General features: G+C 39.2%; 1 protein-coding gene across 1 annotated transcript in view; it reads left to right on the top strand.

The window, feature by feature from the left end:
• Window positions 1-4,185: 4,185 nt before the first annotated feature.
• The window catches only part of LOC138004370 (F-box only protein 10-like), an 18,010-nt gene continuing 2,118 nt past the window's right edge, over window positions 4,186-20,077 (top strand). Inside the window, exons 1-6 of the mRNA XM_068850869.1 lie at window positions 4,186-5,219; window positions 11,266-12,239; window positions 12,619-12,842; window positions 15,681-15,844; window positions 17,172-17,259; window positions 18,442-20,077. The exon at window positions 18,442-20,077 is cut by the window's right edge and continues 2,118 nt beyond it. Of these exons, the coding sequence (XP_068706970.1) occupies window positions 4,611-5,219; window positions 11,266-12,239; window positions 12,619-12,842; window positions 15,681-15,844; window positions 17,172-17,259; window positions 18,442-19,208 (2,826 nt within the window). The 5' untranslated portion in view covers window positions 4,186-4,610 and the 3' untranslated portion in view covers window positions 19,209-20,077. The remainder of the gene's footprint in view (window positions 5,220-11,265; window positions 12,240-12,618; window positions 12,843-15,680; window positions 15,845-17,171; window positions 17,260-18,441) is intronic.

Here is a 20,077-nt window from a genome sequence, read left to right as displayed (position 1 = left end):
CCCGATAAAAGTAATACGAAAAAATTCCTAATTAAAAAGCCAAACCTTATTGCCATTGTGGGTCTCTTCCTTCCAGAAGCGATTTGAGCCATCTTCAATTCTTCGGTTTTGGGATTTTATAAAGACTAGCTGTAGATTTGAACGCGATAAAAGATACTTCACTGTTTATAAACAATTTTGGTATTTAAATTTTGCCAACAACAGGCCCTAGTTTTTCAAACGATGGATAGCGCTATCTACCGGATAAATCGCTATTCAGTGGATAAACAATAGTAAAACCAATTGCGCTAACCAATGGATAGTAATTTATCCGGTGGATAGAGTTATCCACCTTTTGAACAACTGGGCCCAGAACAAAAGAATCTTTTGTTTCGGCAGCCAATAAACGGCGGGTCTAATTTGCAGGTCGCAGGTCGCAGGTCGCGGGTTGCAGGTCATTGTTTCACCAATACAGAAAGTATCCTAAACATTCATAAAAGCTAACCTTAGTCCTAAAAACATTTGTTTAGGCCTAATTAGGCCTAAGGTTAGCTTTTAAGAATGTTTAGGATACTTTCTGTATCGGTGAAACAATGACCTGCAACCCGCGACCTGCGACCTGCGACCTGCAAATTAGACTCGCCGGCCAATAAACCTCTGGTTGGGACATTAATTACAATAGGTGACGCAACGGTGGACGCTATTCCCGATATTGATAATCTGTGCTTTGAAAATTCGAAATTCTTGCCACTCACAGTTTTTGATGGCTAACAACTGGCTCGTTATGTCGTCAGCAAAGATTCCCCTGGAGTGGTAAACGGAGTACATCAGACGCGATAGAACTGAGTCATAGCTGGGTATTTCCAGATTAGCATTCAGCCGTGCTGTGTCAAATGGAGACGTGATGTTAGCTTCTTTTTGAGGAATCAAGATTTTGACAAAGCAAGCGCGGGAGAAGCTAACTTCTAGGGGGTTCTGGGGAAATTCTAAGGAAGAAAATTTTGAAATCTTCACGCTCGGAAGTGCTACTTTCATCATTCTCGACGAGATATCAAAAAAATTAACGTGGATCAACCGCAAAATGACAGATATTGTACTTCTTATCATTTATTTTTTGCTTGAAATTGGGGAGACTAAAGCCCCCCAAAGCTCCCCACCCCGTCTCTGCCGTCCCTGATTACGATGCATGCTACGAAAAGCAACTGTCGTACTTCTCGATGGCCTCCCATCCAGATGCTTCCTCCTGACAGGTATAAAGTTCAGTGAACTTTTATCATGAAAGCATCATTGGGGCAATTTGAGCACTGAATCAAGCTGTTCGTTAGTGTTAGATTCGCAAGTTCCCCTCATACAGTATATTACTGTGTTTTTTAACCTACGGTTTATCGTCCTTATCCGACGATAAACTGACTAGACTAGAGCGTCTAACCATTTACAGATGTAATTACAAAAGGCAGCACTTTCTCCTCAGTTATTTAAAGACCCTGAGTGTTGATTCGGCCGGAGTTGAACTCACGACCTCCCGCGTGACAGCCCGGTGCTCAACCAATTGAACCACCAACTGAGCCACCAGTCAAGAAAAATTCATTGCCAAACTGGTGAATTCCCAAGTAAATTTCACTCGAAAAACCGATATCGTACTCATCGCTTCGTGATTCATGCGATATCGGTTTTTAGCATAAAATTTACCATGGAATTTACTAGTTAGGCAATGAATTTTTCTATAGAAGAAAGCAAAGAAAAGAAGCAACCGGAAAAATCAAAACGCGGACAATTCGAAACCTTTTATTTTTGCTAACCTTACAGGCAGTAAGAATGAGGGAGCTCCGCTTTTAGGCTTGGCTACTAGTAACCACATGCCCTCTCAAGGGGGTGTGCGGAAAACGAATACCTGGAAAACGAAGATCGAAGACCGAAGACCAAAGACCCAAAACCCGGAAAACGAAGACCTCCCAGAAACGAGATGCTTCCGTGAAGCATACACTGGTCTGCCTGTGGTACGTGTTGCAGAAAATCAGAAGGCACTGAATTGTGTGGTATTGAACTACAGCATTCCAGTCTCTGAAGAAAAACAAATAAAAGAGAAGCGAGAAACATTGGCTTCTGGGCTGACATGTTGATAATTTTGAAGTTCCGTCACAACTTCTTTTCACCACAAGTTTAAGCGTGTCCTCTGAGCATCTGACAGCTTTGTAATACCAAAGTTCGCTGAAGTTATTCTCTATCCGGCGGGTTAGTATCTGGATGGGAGACCAAAACAATATAGCCCTCATGAAAGAGAGGCATCGGACCGAAAATACTATTAATGCTAACAAATGCGAACTCAGCAAGGTACAGATTTTGTTAGCTTGCTTTATGCAAAAGCTTATTCTACGCAAAAAGTAGGTTCTGGAGGTAATTTTGAGAGTGGAAATCAAGGTTACGCGGCAGACGGCAAATACAAACTCACGATTTAATTAAGTTAACACACCAGAAAGACGCTAACCTCATTTTGACAAGAAAATGCTTTACTATTGCCATAAAAACTATCCAGTTAAGCTCGCACATCATAAAATATGATGAATTCATAAAGGCTACCTTTTCCAGCGAAAATTTTTTTGAAAAAAAAAAACATATTTGCTATTAGAGGCAAAAACCCCTTCTATTTCATTACGAGCGTGAAGAGAAGAAACTCAATCGTGTCAAATATGCGCAATATTGCAACAAACTTAATTTCAGGATCAAACCTTTTTCCATGAAGAACCTTTTCCTTGAATAATGAAGCACAAAATACACGACAAGCTTTCTTTCAAATAATTCTTGGCTGTCACATTTCCAATTATTTTTTTTTTACCTGAAGACTGTGAGGAGTTGATCACAAATCCACGTAAGGTGTTCGATTCGTTCTCTGTCTTTTTGAACCCATAAGTTACCAGAGAATTTTACATTTGGTTTCAGTGTTCTACATAACAGCACACTTGGTAAAATATTATTTTAGAAATACGGCTCACTTTGATTTCGGCTCTACGGGCGATAGATTGTTGTCGAAGTCCATTACTCGTCGCTTTTGAGATTCCAGGTGTTGGTTTTTCACCGCCTGCCTAGTTTATCCAACTGACTTGCCATTATTGAGCTCCATAAGAGTATATTTTGTTTAAGGATCCACTAAAACGCCATTCGCGTTACATGACTTTCGACGCCATTGCAGGCTAAGTTAATGATTCTCCTGTGTCCACCAGAGAAATCTACGCATTTCCTCTACCCTCTCGATCCTAAGAAAATACGCTAGAAGGCTCTATGCACAAATAAACACCACTTACCAGGGGAGTGACAGGCAGGACTTTTACCGACACGGAAAAAAAAAACTAAAAAAAACAAAAAAGATAAAACAAACAAATCCCACCCACTTTCTGACTAGGTGGGATTGCCATACTGGCAACCCAGTAAAAAAAACATAACATATCAAACAGCAAATAACAAATCACATCATTCATCGGTGATAAACATTGTATTCCAACGCATTTTTATAAAACTTGACGTTTCGTATGCTAGTCAACACACATTTTCAAAAGTGACCGTTACAATTTTTGAAAACTATATATATATCGTAAACATTAGGGGTCTGGAACCTAGACTGAGAAAAATGATCCGCAGCAGTACGTGTCTAGTCATAATGAGGAATAATAGCTAAAACAGCAATAACTTCTCACTATTAATATTGACATTAGGGAAGGCTTTACCTCTCTTAGGGACTTTGTTCATTCAAGAGCTAAAGCCTTCCCTTAATGTCAATATTAGTAATGAGACGTTATTGCTGTTTTAGCTATTACTCCTCATTATGTCTAGACACGTACTGCTGCAGATCATTTTTCTCAGTCTAGGTTCCAGACCCCTAATGTTTACGATATATATATAGTTTTCAAAAATTGTAACGGTCACGCCAAAAATTGTAACGGCCAGCGATGGATGGAGTGGTCGGCCTTCCTATTCTCTTAGTAACGGTTTCCGGATAACTTCACTAAACGGCGTCAGAATGGCTTTAAACTCGGCACAAGAGACAAGTTCGTCACACATTTGAGGTATGAAAACTTTATTTCAAATGAGATAGTTATTAACACAATTTTTTTACGATCGGTGATTTTCCCGTACAATTCTCTACATATACCATGTATACAAGCTGTCGCATACACCACCTATTTTCAGCTTGGGGATCCTGTGGTGTGCTCGACTCCGGCGAATTTAATGCTGGGGGTAACCCTGCGATGGACTGGCATCCTTAGTCGCTTCATGATATAGAAACCGGAGATAAGTGCCGGACTGATGGGCCGTATAGGCTCGTGTCAGACTTAACCTACTACTAGTTTATCAATTTCCTGCTACATGAAGAGTTTTTTGTGTTTTTTTCCGTAACAAATACTGGCGCATCCGTGGGAACCCAACAAGCTTCAACATCAAGTCAACATCATAAAAGATCAGAAGTCCTTTGTGTAGTGAACCAATCACATTCAACTATTATCGATAGCCTTTCATGTTTCACGCGATGGTGGACGAAGTATGTTTGTAGAAAGTTCAGCTGTTGTTCAACTTAATTTCGCAGGTTACTGAAAGTGAATTATGTAGGGTGGTTCTTGTGAAGCCCAACAATTAATAGAATGCCGGAAAAAGAATCTTTGCTGCCATTAGAGCTATGGCGAGTTATATTGAAGCATCTTTCCGTTAGAGATCTCTGTAGATGTTCACAAGTTTGTCAAGAATGGAGGGAATTGGTCAAGAGCTTAGATTCAACGCGTTGGAAAGAACTCTTCTTGGCCTCCAAGAGATGGAAGCACCCAAATTGGCCGAACTACACACAGAAAGAACCATCTTCATGGAAAGATACTTACAAGATGCATTATTTGGCTTCAAAACAATGGGTGAACCATAGCGTAGAAGTTCGCTGCGCGCCCTGTGTTTATTTATTCAAGAGAAAATTAGAACGTCGAAGGGTTTTGCGTGTCGGACCGGGAAGGGAATTTCACACCATCAAAAGCGCCATTTCGGCAGCCGCTCCGTTTGATTGCATTGTTCTTCAACCCGGAGTCTATGATGAGCAACATGTTTTAAGCGTGAAATTTCCAATCGAAGTATGTGGCGAAGGTGAATTGGGAGATGTGCTTGTTCAAATAGCCATAGAACAGCAAGCTTCTTCCTTACGAATTCAAAACATTATTCTTCAACCTGGTCCCCAGCGATCGCAAACTTCGCTTCCTGTCATTTTGAAGGTAAGGTACATACATACATACATACATCTTTATTTACAATTCAGGTTAAATGTGTTGGCAAGACCGAAGTCCTGATGTGGACCTGCCTAACTACAGGTGAACATTTCGTTCTTGAAATAATATTGAGTTAAGCTTGCAGGGTTGCGTTGCAATTGTATTAAGGCCGATTTAGGTTAACCTTCCAAATGACTACACAGCCAGTACCTGTCTTTTGACGGACGCAAACATTAAGCTTACTTTCAAATAAACTAAAAAAAATTCCATCTTCGTAGCCTTCACCCGCACACAAAACTCTTTGAATAAACGAAATTTCGTCTAGTGCTATGAGGTTTACGACGGCCGTGACAAAAAGAATAGTTCTTGGTCAATAACATTCATAGTCCACGGTCAAGTTTCTCGCAGTGTTCGATATAAGTTTAAATCAACCTTATTTATGATCTTTTTACATCTGTTTTGCGATAAATTAAGTTTTACGCACTAGTTTTGTTCTGGCGGATGTTAAGTAGCGGTTCCGTACCTCTCTTCATGTGATGACACATCTAGCTTTGTTAATTTGTTCAGACCTGCTTAATACCGGTGTGAACTATTTAAATTTTTCATGTTGTCTATCATATTTTAGAAAAAATATGCGCTGTAAATGTGTGTTTATTTCGTCATGCTACAGTATTTTTTAGTTGGTCTGGCTTTAGTAACCCTAACCGTTTCCCTTTGTCTCAGCTCGGTGTATTTTTGGTAATATTATTCGTATTATATCCCGTAACACAGCCACTCTAACATTATTTGTGAGGCCAATAACATTCGACATTAGATATCTTCCCAAAAAACCAATCGTTTCCTCAAAAATGTTTGCTTCAAACCAAGAATTGAACAAATATATTATCATCAATGTATATGTTTTTTATTACTTTCTGCAAAGTCTTCTTAATGCAAACTTTAAACATGAACAAATTCGCAGGTGTTAACAAAGTTGGTATGTACAACAAAACAGTAAAAGAGTATTGAAATATTGAGTGTGTAACTGTCAGACTTAAAAGCAATCAATTTCTGGTCTATTCCAATAATTTCTCTTGGTATAAATACACAGGTGATTATACAAAATCGCGCGCTCTCATTGGCTCGCTATCTCGGATTATCAGCCGATAATCACCTCGGCGGACAAAATGGCTGCCAGTAGTCGTTTTGCCACTGTAAGTGAAGATGATTTTCGCATTGAAATGTTTTTTTTTTCTCTTTTTTGAAATAATCACCTGTCTATTTATACTAAAACAATTATTCGCCTCAGGCTCAGTGATTATCGGTGAATATTCACCTCGACTTTGTCTCAGTGAATATTCACCGATAATCACTTCGCCTTCGGCGAATAATTGTTAATTATTGTAAACTGCTGGTAAGTGTCTCTGGCAGTCCTAGTTCTTTTGCGGGTGGGGAGAATGTAGTGAAAACAAGCAAGGCTTTAAATGATCAAGCAACAAAAATTGCCGTCCATGTCCCCTCTGGGATTTGTCAATCCTTTCAGTATGCTACAATCCTGGCCAAAAATTTACGGGACAAAACACATTTTTTATTCTGCATATCTACAGGGATCCACATTCGCAGTCGTCCGGTCGTCCCAGACAACTAAAAACCCATCCAGAGGAGTATATATAATAACTCCAAAGGTCGTCCGTTGGACGAGTGAAGTTTTAATAAATGTCTTTCAGAGCGGTTTTCAATTGAGTGTCGAAAGTAATTAGCGAATTGCTTTGGTTTTGCATTACTTTACTCAGTGATTGGTTCAAAGTTCTCGTGCCACTTTTTCAACCAATCAGAAGTAAGACCAAAACCAATCGTGGCTTGAGCGTGCACATTTTCCCGCACTTTGTGTCGGCTATGTGTAATTACTTCAAGTTTTGATTGGTTTACTGGATTGTCTTTGTCCTTTTTGATTGGCCAAAGTAATTACTGTGGTTTTGGTTTTAGAGCTGTTTTTAATTGAGTGCCGTAAGTAATTAGATAATTACTTTGGTTTATGATTACTTCACTCAGTGATTGGTTCAAAGTTCTCACGCCATTTTTTTAACCAATTAGAAGTGAAACCAAAACCAATCGTGGGCTCACGCGTGCACATTTTCCCGTGCGTTGTGTCTCGCTAAGTGTAATTACTTCGAGTTTTGATTGGTTTGCCGTATGGTTTCAGTCCTTTTTGATTGGCCAAAGTAATTACTTTGGTTTTGGTTTTACGACACTCAATTGAAACTCGCTCTATGACATTCATTTGAAAACCGCTCTATTAATGCCATCAAATGTTAAAATATTATAGAATGCACTTTCGGTCTGATCGCTTTTTATTCAATGGAAACTTCCAGAAAATAAGGAATAAACCTGCAGCTTTCCTCAGCAATGAAATCTCAAGTTTGGGTGCCATTTGTGGCAGTATTTTCCATGAAACGATTGCAAGCTCAATTTTCATGTCTTGTTAGCAAGTCGTTTAGCAATCAAAGGGTGACTTGTGGTCTCAGCTGATAATGTGACGTTAGTTACAAGGTGTTTTGCCACCTCTGGCAAAAAGGAAAACAAGTGGAGTAGAACCTGCTGCTTATGAACAAGAAAAACACAGAATCTTGGTAGCATATAAAAGGAGGACTCCTTCTGATGAGCTTGTGGAAATTATCAACCTGAACTTGGGACATCCAATTGAGGGTTGACCATGATGGTATAATCGCAACATGACTTAGTACTTCTGTCAGACTTAAGGAAACGGGCCGTAGGAGTGGCCCACTCACTGAACTCTACTTTTCTAATGATACCATCTTGCTGTAGTGCATAAGGCTCAGTTCTTACCCTGAACAATTTGGGGAAAGGCCCCTTGCTTAACTTTTAATTTATCAGAAATTCCTTTAACAGTGTACCCTGGATACCAGAGGTTATTTTCTCGGCTGTTAACCCTTCTGAACATGCCGCCCCAATCACGTTAAGCTTTCCACTTCCAGAGTCAATTTTTTACCCTGGATATTTCATTGGTCGATCAACAAACAATTCTGTATAAGGATTGCCATTGGTTAAATCAAGGGGGATGATCAAACCGGTTTTTCACTGGTGTATTACAAGAAGACTATGAACATGACAGTAGCTATCGTGACACGATAATCGCAAATTCATGGCTGACAGATTGAGGTTAATTTGGCGTAATCGAACAAGCATGCTTTGATTTTGTTTGGGAATTTTGCGAAGGTGTGAGCTTCTAACATCTTTACACCTCAATGCCTCAAACTGCTCCACAGACTTCACGTAAAGTTCTTTAAATTTTTTCACTCTCCAGACTGAGTGTAGCTGCAACTTGGTTGTGCAAGGCTCAAGGGGTACATCACTGAAAAACTTTGAGTACATTTCTTCAGAAATAATTGAGACATCAGCTCCTGTGTCGAGTTCCATTAGAACAGGTTGAGTTTTCGGCTCAATAGGAACTTCAATGCTATATTGGTCAGCACTGATGGTGTAAAGCGATACCAAAAAGGGTATAATTATCTATTTGTCATGTTTTGGTGTCTTGTCCGCTGTATTCACTCACATGGACTTACTCAGACAAGCCTCAGCAATGTGGCTAGCTTTCTGACATTTATGACCAGGAGCATTTCTTTACTTACAATCAGAGTGTTGATGTCCCTGCTTACCACACCTCAAACAACAGAATTTTGAGGAGAAGGTGGCAGCTTGATTGGTGGGTGCTTGTCTTTACCTTTGCTTTTGGCTCTCATTTAGAGCATGGTGTAGCTTCTGTGCAGAATTAGAATCAGAGCCATGATGGTTAAGCTGTGCAAGATCATTTCCGAAGCTTGTTGACTGAAAGCAACCTGAAGTGCTATATCATAAGTGACATCCTCTGCAAGCAATCTCTCCTGAATAGCTTTGCTTTGGACACCGCACACAAAGTGATCTTGTAACGCCTCATTTAAATTTGTAGCAAAGTTGCAGTTAAAAGGAGGATGTTGAAGGTGAGCAGCAAAATCAGAAATGCTGGTGTTTTTCAACTGTATGCAAGTGTGGAAACGGTATGATTCAGAGATAATGAATGATTTTGGGGCAAACTGCTTCTATAAGTGTTCTGTTACTGCAGTGTAACTTTTCGAAGAAGGAGAATTCTCAAACACAGGTCTGCCAGAGTATGGTGGGACGTTGATGCGAAGTTGAGGAATCCAGTCATTTGCCATGAAATGTTGTTTGAGGGGGTCCAAGTAGTGGTTAATGCTTATGTTCTTAGGATTGAATCCTTTGAAATCTTCCTTAAAGTGGCCATAAGTTGTATCCTCTGTGCCAGAATTTTAGGGCGGTAGGAAGGAACACAAGTAACACACAAAATGGCTGAAACTAAGGAAGAAATCGTTTGTTGCCGTGAAATTTATTCGACATACCCCTTTTATACTATACCATATGATGTAGGTTGGTCTGGCCACTCAACTATTTCTGTCAATTCCCTGTTACATTTTCTTGCCACTGTTTTGAGCCAATTAAATGGACTGCTACTCTTTGCGATTGTGTGTGGGCTCCTTTAACCTCCTAAAGAATTTTATAGTTAAAGGCATGTGAGATAAAGCCTTAGTGTATCATTCTTATCCAAGAAGACTCCAAGAAAATTCAACCATTTGCAGATGCGATTACAAAAGCAGCACTTTCTCAGTTATTTAATGACCATGCGTATTAGTTCAGTCTCAAAGCACATAGAACTTACCGTACTTATTCAGCTATAAGCCGAGCGGTTTTTACACAAATCCTCACTCAATTTGGGCAAATTTGAAGCCGTAGAAGGGGTCACGGCTTATAGCCGAGTATTTTTGATAAAAATAATTTTCTCAGCAAATTAAAACAGTAACAAATGAACGTGTATTCACTTACAAGCCGAACTAAATTACTTGTAAAATGAAGAGTAGTTGTTGTTGGTGTAATATGGATTTTTATCACTTGGTGCCTCGTAAAGGAGCCATTCGTGTTGTTATGTGATCGGGATCGATCTTATTGCTCGTCTTCTTCCTCACTGTCTGTCTCGAATTCGTCGTCCATTTCCTAGTCTTCACTTTTTTTTTGTTCTGGAATATTCTCGTCGAAGACTGCATTGTCTTCTGTGCCGTTGAGTGCGTTATAGAGGTGCCACAAGTCGTGAACGAACGTCTCACCAGCTCCTCAGGAATATCGCGCCAAGCCTGGTTTACCCATCGAAGGAAGGAGGAGTCTGGGAACGAGATTGCACCATCAACAGATCGTGTAAGCAATCTTGTCACATGACACCAAAGCAAACTTGAGACAATAACGCAAGTTGATTTCTTCTTGTAGCAACATTTTCCAAGCAAAAAAAACGTACGCATTAAAGGGAAAATCTTACCTTGAATTCTTTGCTCTGAGAACCAGGCCAAAGGTCGTTGATCGAGCTCGGGATACGCTCACCGATAAGCTCCCCGTTGAGCAGATTTGCCTTATCTTTCCTCCAGCAATGGAACCATCAACTCGCTGATGCCATATTCTCCGGCGATCTCGGAGTTATTTTCTACAGCTTCTGCTTCGGCGACTATTTTAAGTTTAAAGGCGAGGTTGTAAGGTTTCCAGTCAAATAACTTTTTATAAAACGCTTCGCTTGTACGAAGACACGTTTCCTGTGAGGTCAGTAATTGTTTAATAATATTCGTCACCTCACGATCACCCTGGCTTGTTTGTTTCTTATCTTTCGTGTTCATTTGATTGCTTTGAGAATAATTCTTCAGTCAATGTCAATTTGTATTTTAAATTACGAAAATTCCATAGTCGATAATACACATCAAGACCTAAAATGGGTCTCGGCTTATAGCCGAGTATTATGCATTTACAATTCGTGTCAATCAAGTTGATTTTTTCCGTAAGAAGTTTGGGGTCTTGGCTTATAGCCGAGCTTGGCTTGTAGCCGAATAAGTACGGTAGAAGCTCTTGTCTTTCTTTTAAAACCAGTCAGCAGTACATTTTAGTCATCAATTCATCTATTGTTACTATACACTGCTTGACCAGCATTTGTAATGCTAAATACAGTCTTTTCATTGATTCTTAGGTTGGCACTGGACATGTTCAACTTGATAACTGTTTTATCGAGCATGGACACATTCAAGTATCATCTCCAGGCAGCATCGTCATTCGTTACTGCACGTTCAATAGTGCTTTTGTTACATTACGATCTGTTGGCTTCAGCAGGATTGAAAACTGTCTGTTTAGTACAGATGAAACATCAGCTGTTGTCATTGAAGGCCTACCTCCAGTCACAAGGCAAAGACCAATTTCCAGACCTGTGGATGATTGGATGGTATCCAATGGTATTAATTCACTGGGACTGGAAGATTTGTATGACCTTTCTGTAATTAATGCTGATACTAATGCAAAGAATGGTGTAAAGCTGATCCCTGGTAAAGGTGTAGGCCCTCGGAATGAGATTTTTCCTGTGATACCAGTCAAGTCGTCTGAATGCCAAATGAGAACAAACAGTGACAGCCAAGTTACTGCTTTCACAAGTGATCTGCGACAATCTAAGAGTACACTTGGAATTGGTTGTCAGACACAAAGGCATTATCTTGATACCCAATGTCGTGATGTCATCAGATCCCTACACGGATGTATAATTAGAAACAATTGCTTTGGTGTTGGTAAAGGAGCGGTGCTTGTTCGCCGAAGAGGACATGCATGGATTGAGGGAAATGAAATAAGCTGCTTATCCCATGGTATTCGGTGCCTTACAGGTGCTAAAGTTGTTATTCTGAATAACAGAATTCACGATTGCAGTACATCAGGGATTTTTTTCAGAGAGAGGTCCACAGGCTTGGTGGCTGGAAATCATATTTATACCAACAAGGAAGCTGGAGTAGACATTCGTAGTGGTTCAGACCCAATAGTACAGCACAATCACATTCACAATGGAAAACGTTCGGGGGTGGTTATTTTGGATCGCGGTAAAGGAATAATTCGAGACAATGACATTTATGACAATAAGGAGGCTGGAGTCTACATCCTGTATCGTGGAAACCCAGTTGTCAAGTAAGTAATCAACTTTTTTGCGGGAATTGGCACCTTAAAAAAATTAGAATATTCAAGTGGCTACCAAAACTGGGCATGTAGGCTTAAAAAATTAATGCAATTGGGCTTTTGTAAACAATTCCCTATGATAATAATATTATTATTTCTCTCAACTGCTTTCTGCTGGGATCAGAATTTGAGAAAACATTAACTTTATGTTCTTAACAGGTAGATATACAACAGGCAATGTAGATGAGAGCAAAACTGGTTGTATTGAGTGAATAGTAAACAAGAAAGTAAACATGGAAGGTTCCTTGAGGAAGATTGGAGCCTAGTTGCAAATTTTGAATGTAAGCACAAATATTTTTTGAATCCATCATTATTTTATACTTTGCTGCAGACACAACAGGATCTGGTCAGGCCATGCAGCTGGAGTTGCAGTGACAGAAGAAGGCAAGGGTCACATTCTTTACAATGACATCTACGGAATGGAATGGGGTGGTGTGGACATCAGAAATGGTGGGAATCCTGTGGTGTCTAACAATTGGATCAGAGATGGCCATGCTGATGGCATTGTCATTGGAGAGGGTGGAAAAGGAATTATCATGGATAATGACATCAGAGGTAGTTTAAACTTCCTAGTCACTGTTCAAAGTATTGCATGCATGAAAGGCATTGTAGAGCGACAATGTAAGGCTGGAAGCAAGTTTTATGTTTGCGAATTGAACAGTTTCAATGAAGTGATCCCAAAGCTTGAGGTTTCAACATCATTACACACCAAATTAAAAAAAAGAATTAAATAGCATGGAAGCTTCCCTGCTAGCAGAGATCTCTTAGTTTTCTTTTGTGTTTGCTGGGGTGACAAGTATGGGAGAAGAGATCTCTGCCATGGGTCGAAACTCACTCTGATCCAACCGCCTTACATAACCTTGGACGGCACTCTTCAAACCGCATGCCCCATGATATGTTTGCTGACTGTGACTTGAGCCCACTGTGTCCCACACATTCCTTTATAGTAATTCCGCCATTGTTAAGTGAGCCCACACAATGTGAAGGATTTGGTCGCTAAGTAACCGCCACACATGCTCAATTTTGACCCATGGTAGAGGTGTCTTCTCCTGTACTCGTCAACCCAGCGAACGCAAGAGAAAAGAGACCTCTCCTGCTAGCAGGCAACATGGAAGCTTAAGAAAAACCAAAAATTAATACCAGTAAAAGGCTCTGAATTAGGGCTATTTCAATAAATTATTTATTATTGATTAACAGCATCTATATCCAAATCCTCAGACTCCCAGTATTAAAGTGCTACTACGACCAAAAACACAATTCTTCATTTTCTTTGGATTTCAAAACTATGTTAACTAAACACTAAGTGATCCAAGGTTTAAGTTCTGATTTTAAAAAAGACATCTTTTTATTTTACCTGGAATTTTGTTATTTATTGATCCGCCATTTCTAACTTTAATTCTTGAAAGAGCTGGGTAGAGGAAAAAGGGCAAAAGTAAAAAATCCGATCCCACCAATGCTTCGGCCAACGCGTCGGTCGACACACCACCAACACACTACTGATGCGTCGGCTGCGAAGGTCTACTGCACTGACCTGACCAAAATCCATCGATGATACGCGGCAGTGCTCTCTACCCTGAATGAGAAGAAGTGTAGCTTGAACAACGCTTACAGACTCGCAGGCACAACACTCAGTACAGTTAGAGACTTCCTCGGCATAGCGGAACTGCGAATTGTCAACGAAGTGACGTACCAATGCACCCTGGAGAGGCCGAAACTTTCAGCGAAAAGGATCAAGCGGGAGTGCCGAAGGCAGCTGGGCGATCTGTTGCATTTGTGAAACGACTAATAATATATATAAATAGCAGGCAAATAGTCTCGGGCAATGCGTTTGCCAGAGTGAAAACTGGGTTCTAATAACACTTGTCGTAATGGGAACTGGGTTCTAATATGAAGAAATACAAGACGGCGGTCAAATGTAAATTTCTTATTTTCATATCGTAGTGATAGTTTTCCGTCGAAGACATTTGCGTTCAGTTTGAAAAAGGTACGTTTAGCATTTCAACAGATCAATTAGGCCCAAATGAGTCACTGACACGCCACTGACACACCAATAACGCATCACCAACGCATCTTGTACGTTATAAGATTAAACAGCGGCCAACACATCGGCCGACAGTGGACCAACAGTCGGGCGACAGTTGACCGACGCGTTGGCCGACATGTTGGCTGATGCGCTGGTGGGATGGGATTCTTTACTTTTACTGGAAAAAGTGAGGTCAAAGACTTACTGGTTTAAGAATGCAATGTGTGTGTATGCAGCTGAATTAATATGCAGCACAGGAGTTTCGGCTTTCAGATTTTTAAACTTGTGTTTTGCATATAATGATAAGTTGTGTTTACACAGGTCCAATCGGTCAGTTTTGAATGTGAGTAATGGTGAGCCATAAAATCCAAACCTTACACTCAAAATAAACAGCCTTTGGATAAAAATCAAAGCTCAAAATTTTTCCAGTCAGCTATTAAGCGAACAGGCTTTCAAAATCTGAAGAAAAAAAAGAAAATGATTTTTTGATCATAGTAGCACTTTAACTCTAAAAGATTTTACTTGGTTTAATACTCGGTGATTGGAACTGAAAAGTTCAGTAGATGTTTTAAAAGGGTGTATAGTCAGTTGGGGTGCCACAATAGACCGAATGCATACATGTAAGTGGCAGTCAAAAAAAGAATTTTTTGTTTATGGGCTAATTAGACTCACTAGCCTCGTTTGCATGGACAAAATACAAAAGAAATGTTGCTTGAGAGCGAGGCGAGTGAGTCTAATTAGCACATAAACAAAATAATACATTTTTGGTCGCCATTTATGCATTTGGTCTATAAACAACTTTTTTTTGTTAGATAAAGAATAATATATTATTTGAATGTAAGTAGGCTGAAAACCACAAAAACACTCGTTTAAAGAATATAAATGCTCTTAGTTCAGAGGTGGAAGAGACAACATTTCAAGAACTGGAAAATTCCATAAATTGGAAAAAATGGAAAATTTCAAAACTGGAAAATGAACGGAGAAGTTTTGTAATTATTTTAGTCCTGAAACAGGACTGGCACGGTGGTCGTCATCCACATTTCCCACCTATTCAATTGTATGTGGGGTGAGTTTCACACTGGCAGTTTTCCTGCCCCTTCAAAATTGACTCACAGCTAGTTACATCTGTCTGCAGTTCTGTACTCTGATATGAAACATGGACTATCTAGTGGCTGCCAGAGATGTATTATGTATGTTTTTGGTGTGATGTTGTGCATAGCACTCTTCACAAGCTCAAGCAAAAAATCTTTATCTATAAGCCTCTAAAAACTTAAGCACTGTTTCTTGACCATAGCCTGCTCACGCAAACTAGAAAAATGCTGTTTTTGTGAAGGTTGTAGTGATGCACAAGTTAATGATATGTTTGGTAGGTAATAGTGGCTGTGGTGTGTGGATCCTCACAGTCTCCAAGCCACTTATCTATGGAAACAGAATTACTGACTGTGGAGACAGTGGGGTGGCACTGGTCAGCAACAGTGACCTTCACCATGACAACCAACAGCTCAACTCTCAGTTTTTGCAGTCAGAGCAAGAGGTTAGCAATAGGGACCTTAAGATCTACGACGGCGACGTCGACAAAAACGTCACCTCAAAATAGAACTTTGCTTTAGTAAAAGTCTTTCGCGATTATTCCATCTCGTTCACGTCGTACAATGTGGGCGAAGTATCCTAAAAATAAATTGGTACGAGCCATTTCAGAGTGAAAATAGAGAATGAAAGATTCTCTGTTGTATGCTCACGTTGTCGTCAAAACCTAAAATTTAGTGATTTCATGTTGTCGTCGCGCAGAGAACCGCAAAAATATGAGCTAAAATCCATTGCCGCACGTGCAGCACGATTATTTATGCTCTTTTAACCAATGATATCATTGTTTTCTGGCGTTTTCGACGACATCGTCGTCATCGTAGATCTTAAGCTCCCTAATGTCATGATGCCAACGATCTGTGTCTCCTGTCACAGAGTTTATGAAGGAAAAAGTAGTTTTATGTGCTTGCTTTAGGTTGACTACCAAACATGAAAAGATCTTCCCCTGAATTTAAAAATTACCATTAGGGCATGAGATACTTAGAAAACAGACTACTGGTCAATTACAGACACCTAGCAGAGTATCGAGGACACTGAAGCGGTGGAACATGAATAAAATTTGAGTGTTGTCGCTTACATGTAAATGCAAATTCAACACACATTTCAAAAACTAAAATCATATTTATTTACTGTCAAACCAGATCAAGCTTGTTCCTCAAGATTTTGTTGATGAGTTGATTAATTCAAAATTAAATTATTTGTTTCCCATTTTGAAAGATACCTTAACCTTCTTAAACAAAGCAGAATTTAGTTGCAAGCAATGGTCAACAATTTGGCATTTATAAAAATCTCCTCTTATTCCAGCCAGAAAATTTTTTGATGGATATAATAGTACCTTTTAGCATTAGTAAAATTTGGTGCCCTGAATTAGCATTCTTATAGATTTGTGAAATCTGTTTGTTTACAGTGGTCGTATTTGTGACAAATCAGATTAAAATAATCCATGCATTGGTAAATGCTTAGTTGGTATGCTTGATCTGGTTTGACTGCAAAAGTGATGGCCAACCCAACTGAGAGATCTTGTTTGAGTGCCAAAATTTCTACCTATATGTATGAGAAATGTTTGAAGTTTATTTAACAGGTAGGCTTCCTTTCTTGGTGTCATTGACTCCAATCTTATTTTACAATGTTATTCTGAGTCTCTGACTCGTTTAGAACAAATTAATAGACTTTCCACAAGTCACTTTCGTTTAAAGTCCCTTAACAACCAAAAGGTGAACTTCGAAAGACATCTTGTATAAAAAAACAATCTAATGGAACTTGATTGATATTTACAGGAACAGCCACTGCAGCCTTTATTCTTTGATGAAGATTTGTCTTCCACATCAAATTTGGATGACCATGAACAGTCAATTGAACTTAATGGTAATAATGTTAATAAAGTTATTGTAATAATTTCACCTTTGTAAGATATTTGATTTCAGTACAGTAACGGAAAAGGTTTTTCCAATACATTCATCTTATTCGATGGTTTTACATATAATACGCGCGGATATTTTGCGAGTTGTGTGGTATTTCTCCGAGCCCCGCAGGGGCGAGGAAAAATACGAGCAATGAGCAAAATGTCCGGGAGTATTATATGTAAAACCATCGAATAAGAGATTTATTATTCCACTACAAAAAGGTGTTATATTGGTTCAATTTTATTTCGTAAGAGTGTTTCTAAAAAAAATGTATCTATCCTTCAGGGTGCTTGTGAAAGATAGTAAGCAGCACAGAAAGGCAGCCAAATGTCCTTTATTCCATTGTGTAAACGAAATGACAAGTGACAAGCGATGGCAAGCTAAATTCTCAGGCTTTGCATCGTGTTGAAAAAAAATTTCTTTGATTGAAGAACTGCCGTTCCGTCCGTATTTGCTCAGTTCTAAACCGGTCAAACCTGGACACTGCAGTCCATTACTTTCTCATATTTTGCGCGTTCTCCTGACCAAATATGGTAAAATGACGTAATAGTGGAATAATAAAGTTAAGTTTCCATAACGATGAAGTGTTGTCATATTTTTGGTTATTCAGAATGGCAATTTGGACATTGAGGACATCAGGTCTTGTTGTATTTCAGGATCTTACGCTTCCTTTCTATGTCATGTGGGCAGTGAATCCATAACACAAAGCTTTTCTGTTTAATGAAATTAGTTTGTTTCATAGATTATCCTTCTCCCAAAAAGCTGCTCATGATATGCTGTGATGTGCTTTTGAATCCATCAACAGATAATAGACCTTTTTCGCTTGTACATTTTGTTTTCCCAATACAGATCATGTGATAATACTCAGGAGGTTTGGTCCTTTGTTTTGTTCTTTAAAAAGAGTGCATGCAAGTATGAATATGTCTGCATGCACACTTTTTAATTAACAAAACAAAGGACCAAATCTCCTGAGTATTATCACGTGATCTGTATTGGGAAAACAAAATGTACAGGCGAAAAAGGTCTATTGTAGTGTAGAGGGTACAAATCTGGGAGAGGGGAATGTTTATTACGCATACAGCTGGCCAACATAAGCCAGCCGCAAATAACAAAATCGTTTTGGCTTTGATCTCACGTTTAACAGGCCTTCGACCGGACAAGAACTATGCTTCTGTGGATAACAACGCAATCTTCAATAATGCAGGGCATGGAATCCATTTTTCTGGAAGTGAAGGTTTGCTAATCCGTGGTAACAATTTGCACAACAACGAAGGCTGTGGCATCAAAATTGCTAAGCCAGCGGAGATTGTTATCCAAGATAACAGCATCTGTAGAAACAGAAGCTCAGGTGTCAGCATCGAAATAGCCTGCTGTGCTAATGTCAGCGGCAATGGTATCTATGGCAATCAAAAACATGGGATCGTTGTGTCTGGAAAGGGTCTAATCAAGGAAAATGATGTGTTTTGCAATGCATTAAATGGCGTTGAACTGCGTGGTCCAGGAGACCCTTACATAACACGAAACAGGATTCAATCTACGGACCATTACGGATTGAATATTCTAGAAAATGGCCGTGGCTATGTTGACAGTAATGAAATTTACCAGTGCAACATAACAGCTTTATATCAACACCCTGACAGCACAGTTTTAGTGATAAACAATCGTATTATACCAGTGAACATCAAAGATGGTCGCAAGGTTTGTATCATCAATGAAGGTACAAATGACTGCAGGCATGACCCAGTGGGCCTGGATCTAGACTCGCCTCCTCGTCCTTTACTTCCAAATAAAGAGAACCAATTTCCTCGACCTCTGGTGTCCCGGATATCAATGTCGTCATCAGGAAATGGTCACATTGTGACGGGCCTAACAGCTTGCCGTGGACGGAGTCGATTTTGTGTTATTTCTTGATGTCATGGAAAGAGTAGTTTTATATTATTAATAATTATTCATATGGTGTGCCAAGGATATAGCTAGAATTTGGTCATTTATGTTCATTAAAACTATGGGTAAGAACTGTCTCTTATGTAACAGTTTCCTTGAAAGTGAACAATATATCTGTAGTAGATGTTACCTCTGAATAGACTCTATATCAAGTCTTTGTAATTTGTCCCAGTTCACGGCTTTGATTTGGACTGGAATAAATTGCACGGACTTGAAATTAAATCATTTCGTTACAGCACTTCAACATTTTGTGTCAAAGATCGAATAGGCACGACTCACAGAAAAAAATGAAGAATAACATAATTTACAAATAATTCAGCTGCACATTTGTAAATGAAAAACACTTTTTATACTTCCTTAAAATGTCATCATTAGCCAAGTGGAATAAGATTAGAATTGTCAAGAAATTAGTTTTTCTCGTCACAAAAAATCATTTTAATAAATTGAGGCATAAGTATTGCACCTTGGTGCTTATATACTTTTTTACATAATTAATGATAAATGTGATGGTTTTCACTTAAAAACAATGTCATCACACACTCACTCACACGCTATTCTTTTTTTTGTGTTCAGGATTGCAAATGTTGAGATTTGCATGCACTTCATTATATTGATTATCACATCAGTTATCAATTTTGTGATAATATATAACAAACAAACAATAACAATACACTTTGTTTACTCTCGGATTTCAGAGTAGCTAGTAGCTAATATCTCCGAGCGTTGAAGATGTACAATTGTTAAGAATACCAACTGGCGGGAGGCAAACCAGTTGGCTATTTTACAATTGCGCCAGGAAGTTGAACCAGGAAACAAATTCAATCAGTGGTCAGAAC

The sequence above is a fragment of the Montipora foliosa genome, chromosome 5, assembly GCF_036669935.1.
Source record: "Montipora foliosa isolate CH-2021 chromosome 5, ASM3666993v2, whole genome shotgun sequence".
In the NCBI taxonomy this organism is placed as follows: domain Eukaryota; kingdom Metazoa; phylum Cnidaria; class Anthozoa; order Scleractinia; family Acroporidae; genus Montipora; species Montipora foliosa.
This window is presented reverse-complemented; position numbering and strand designations above follow the sequence as displayed.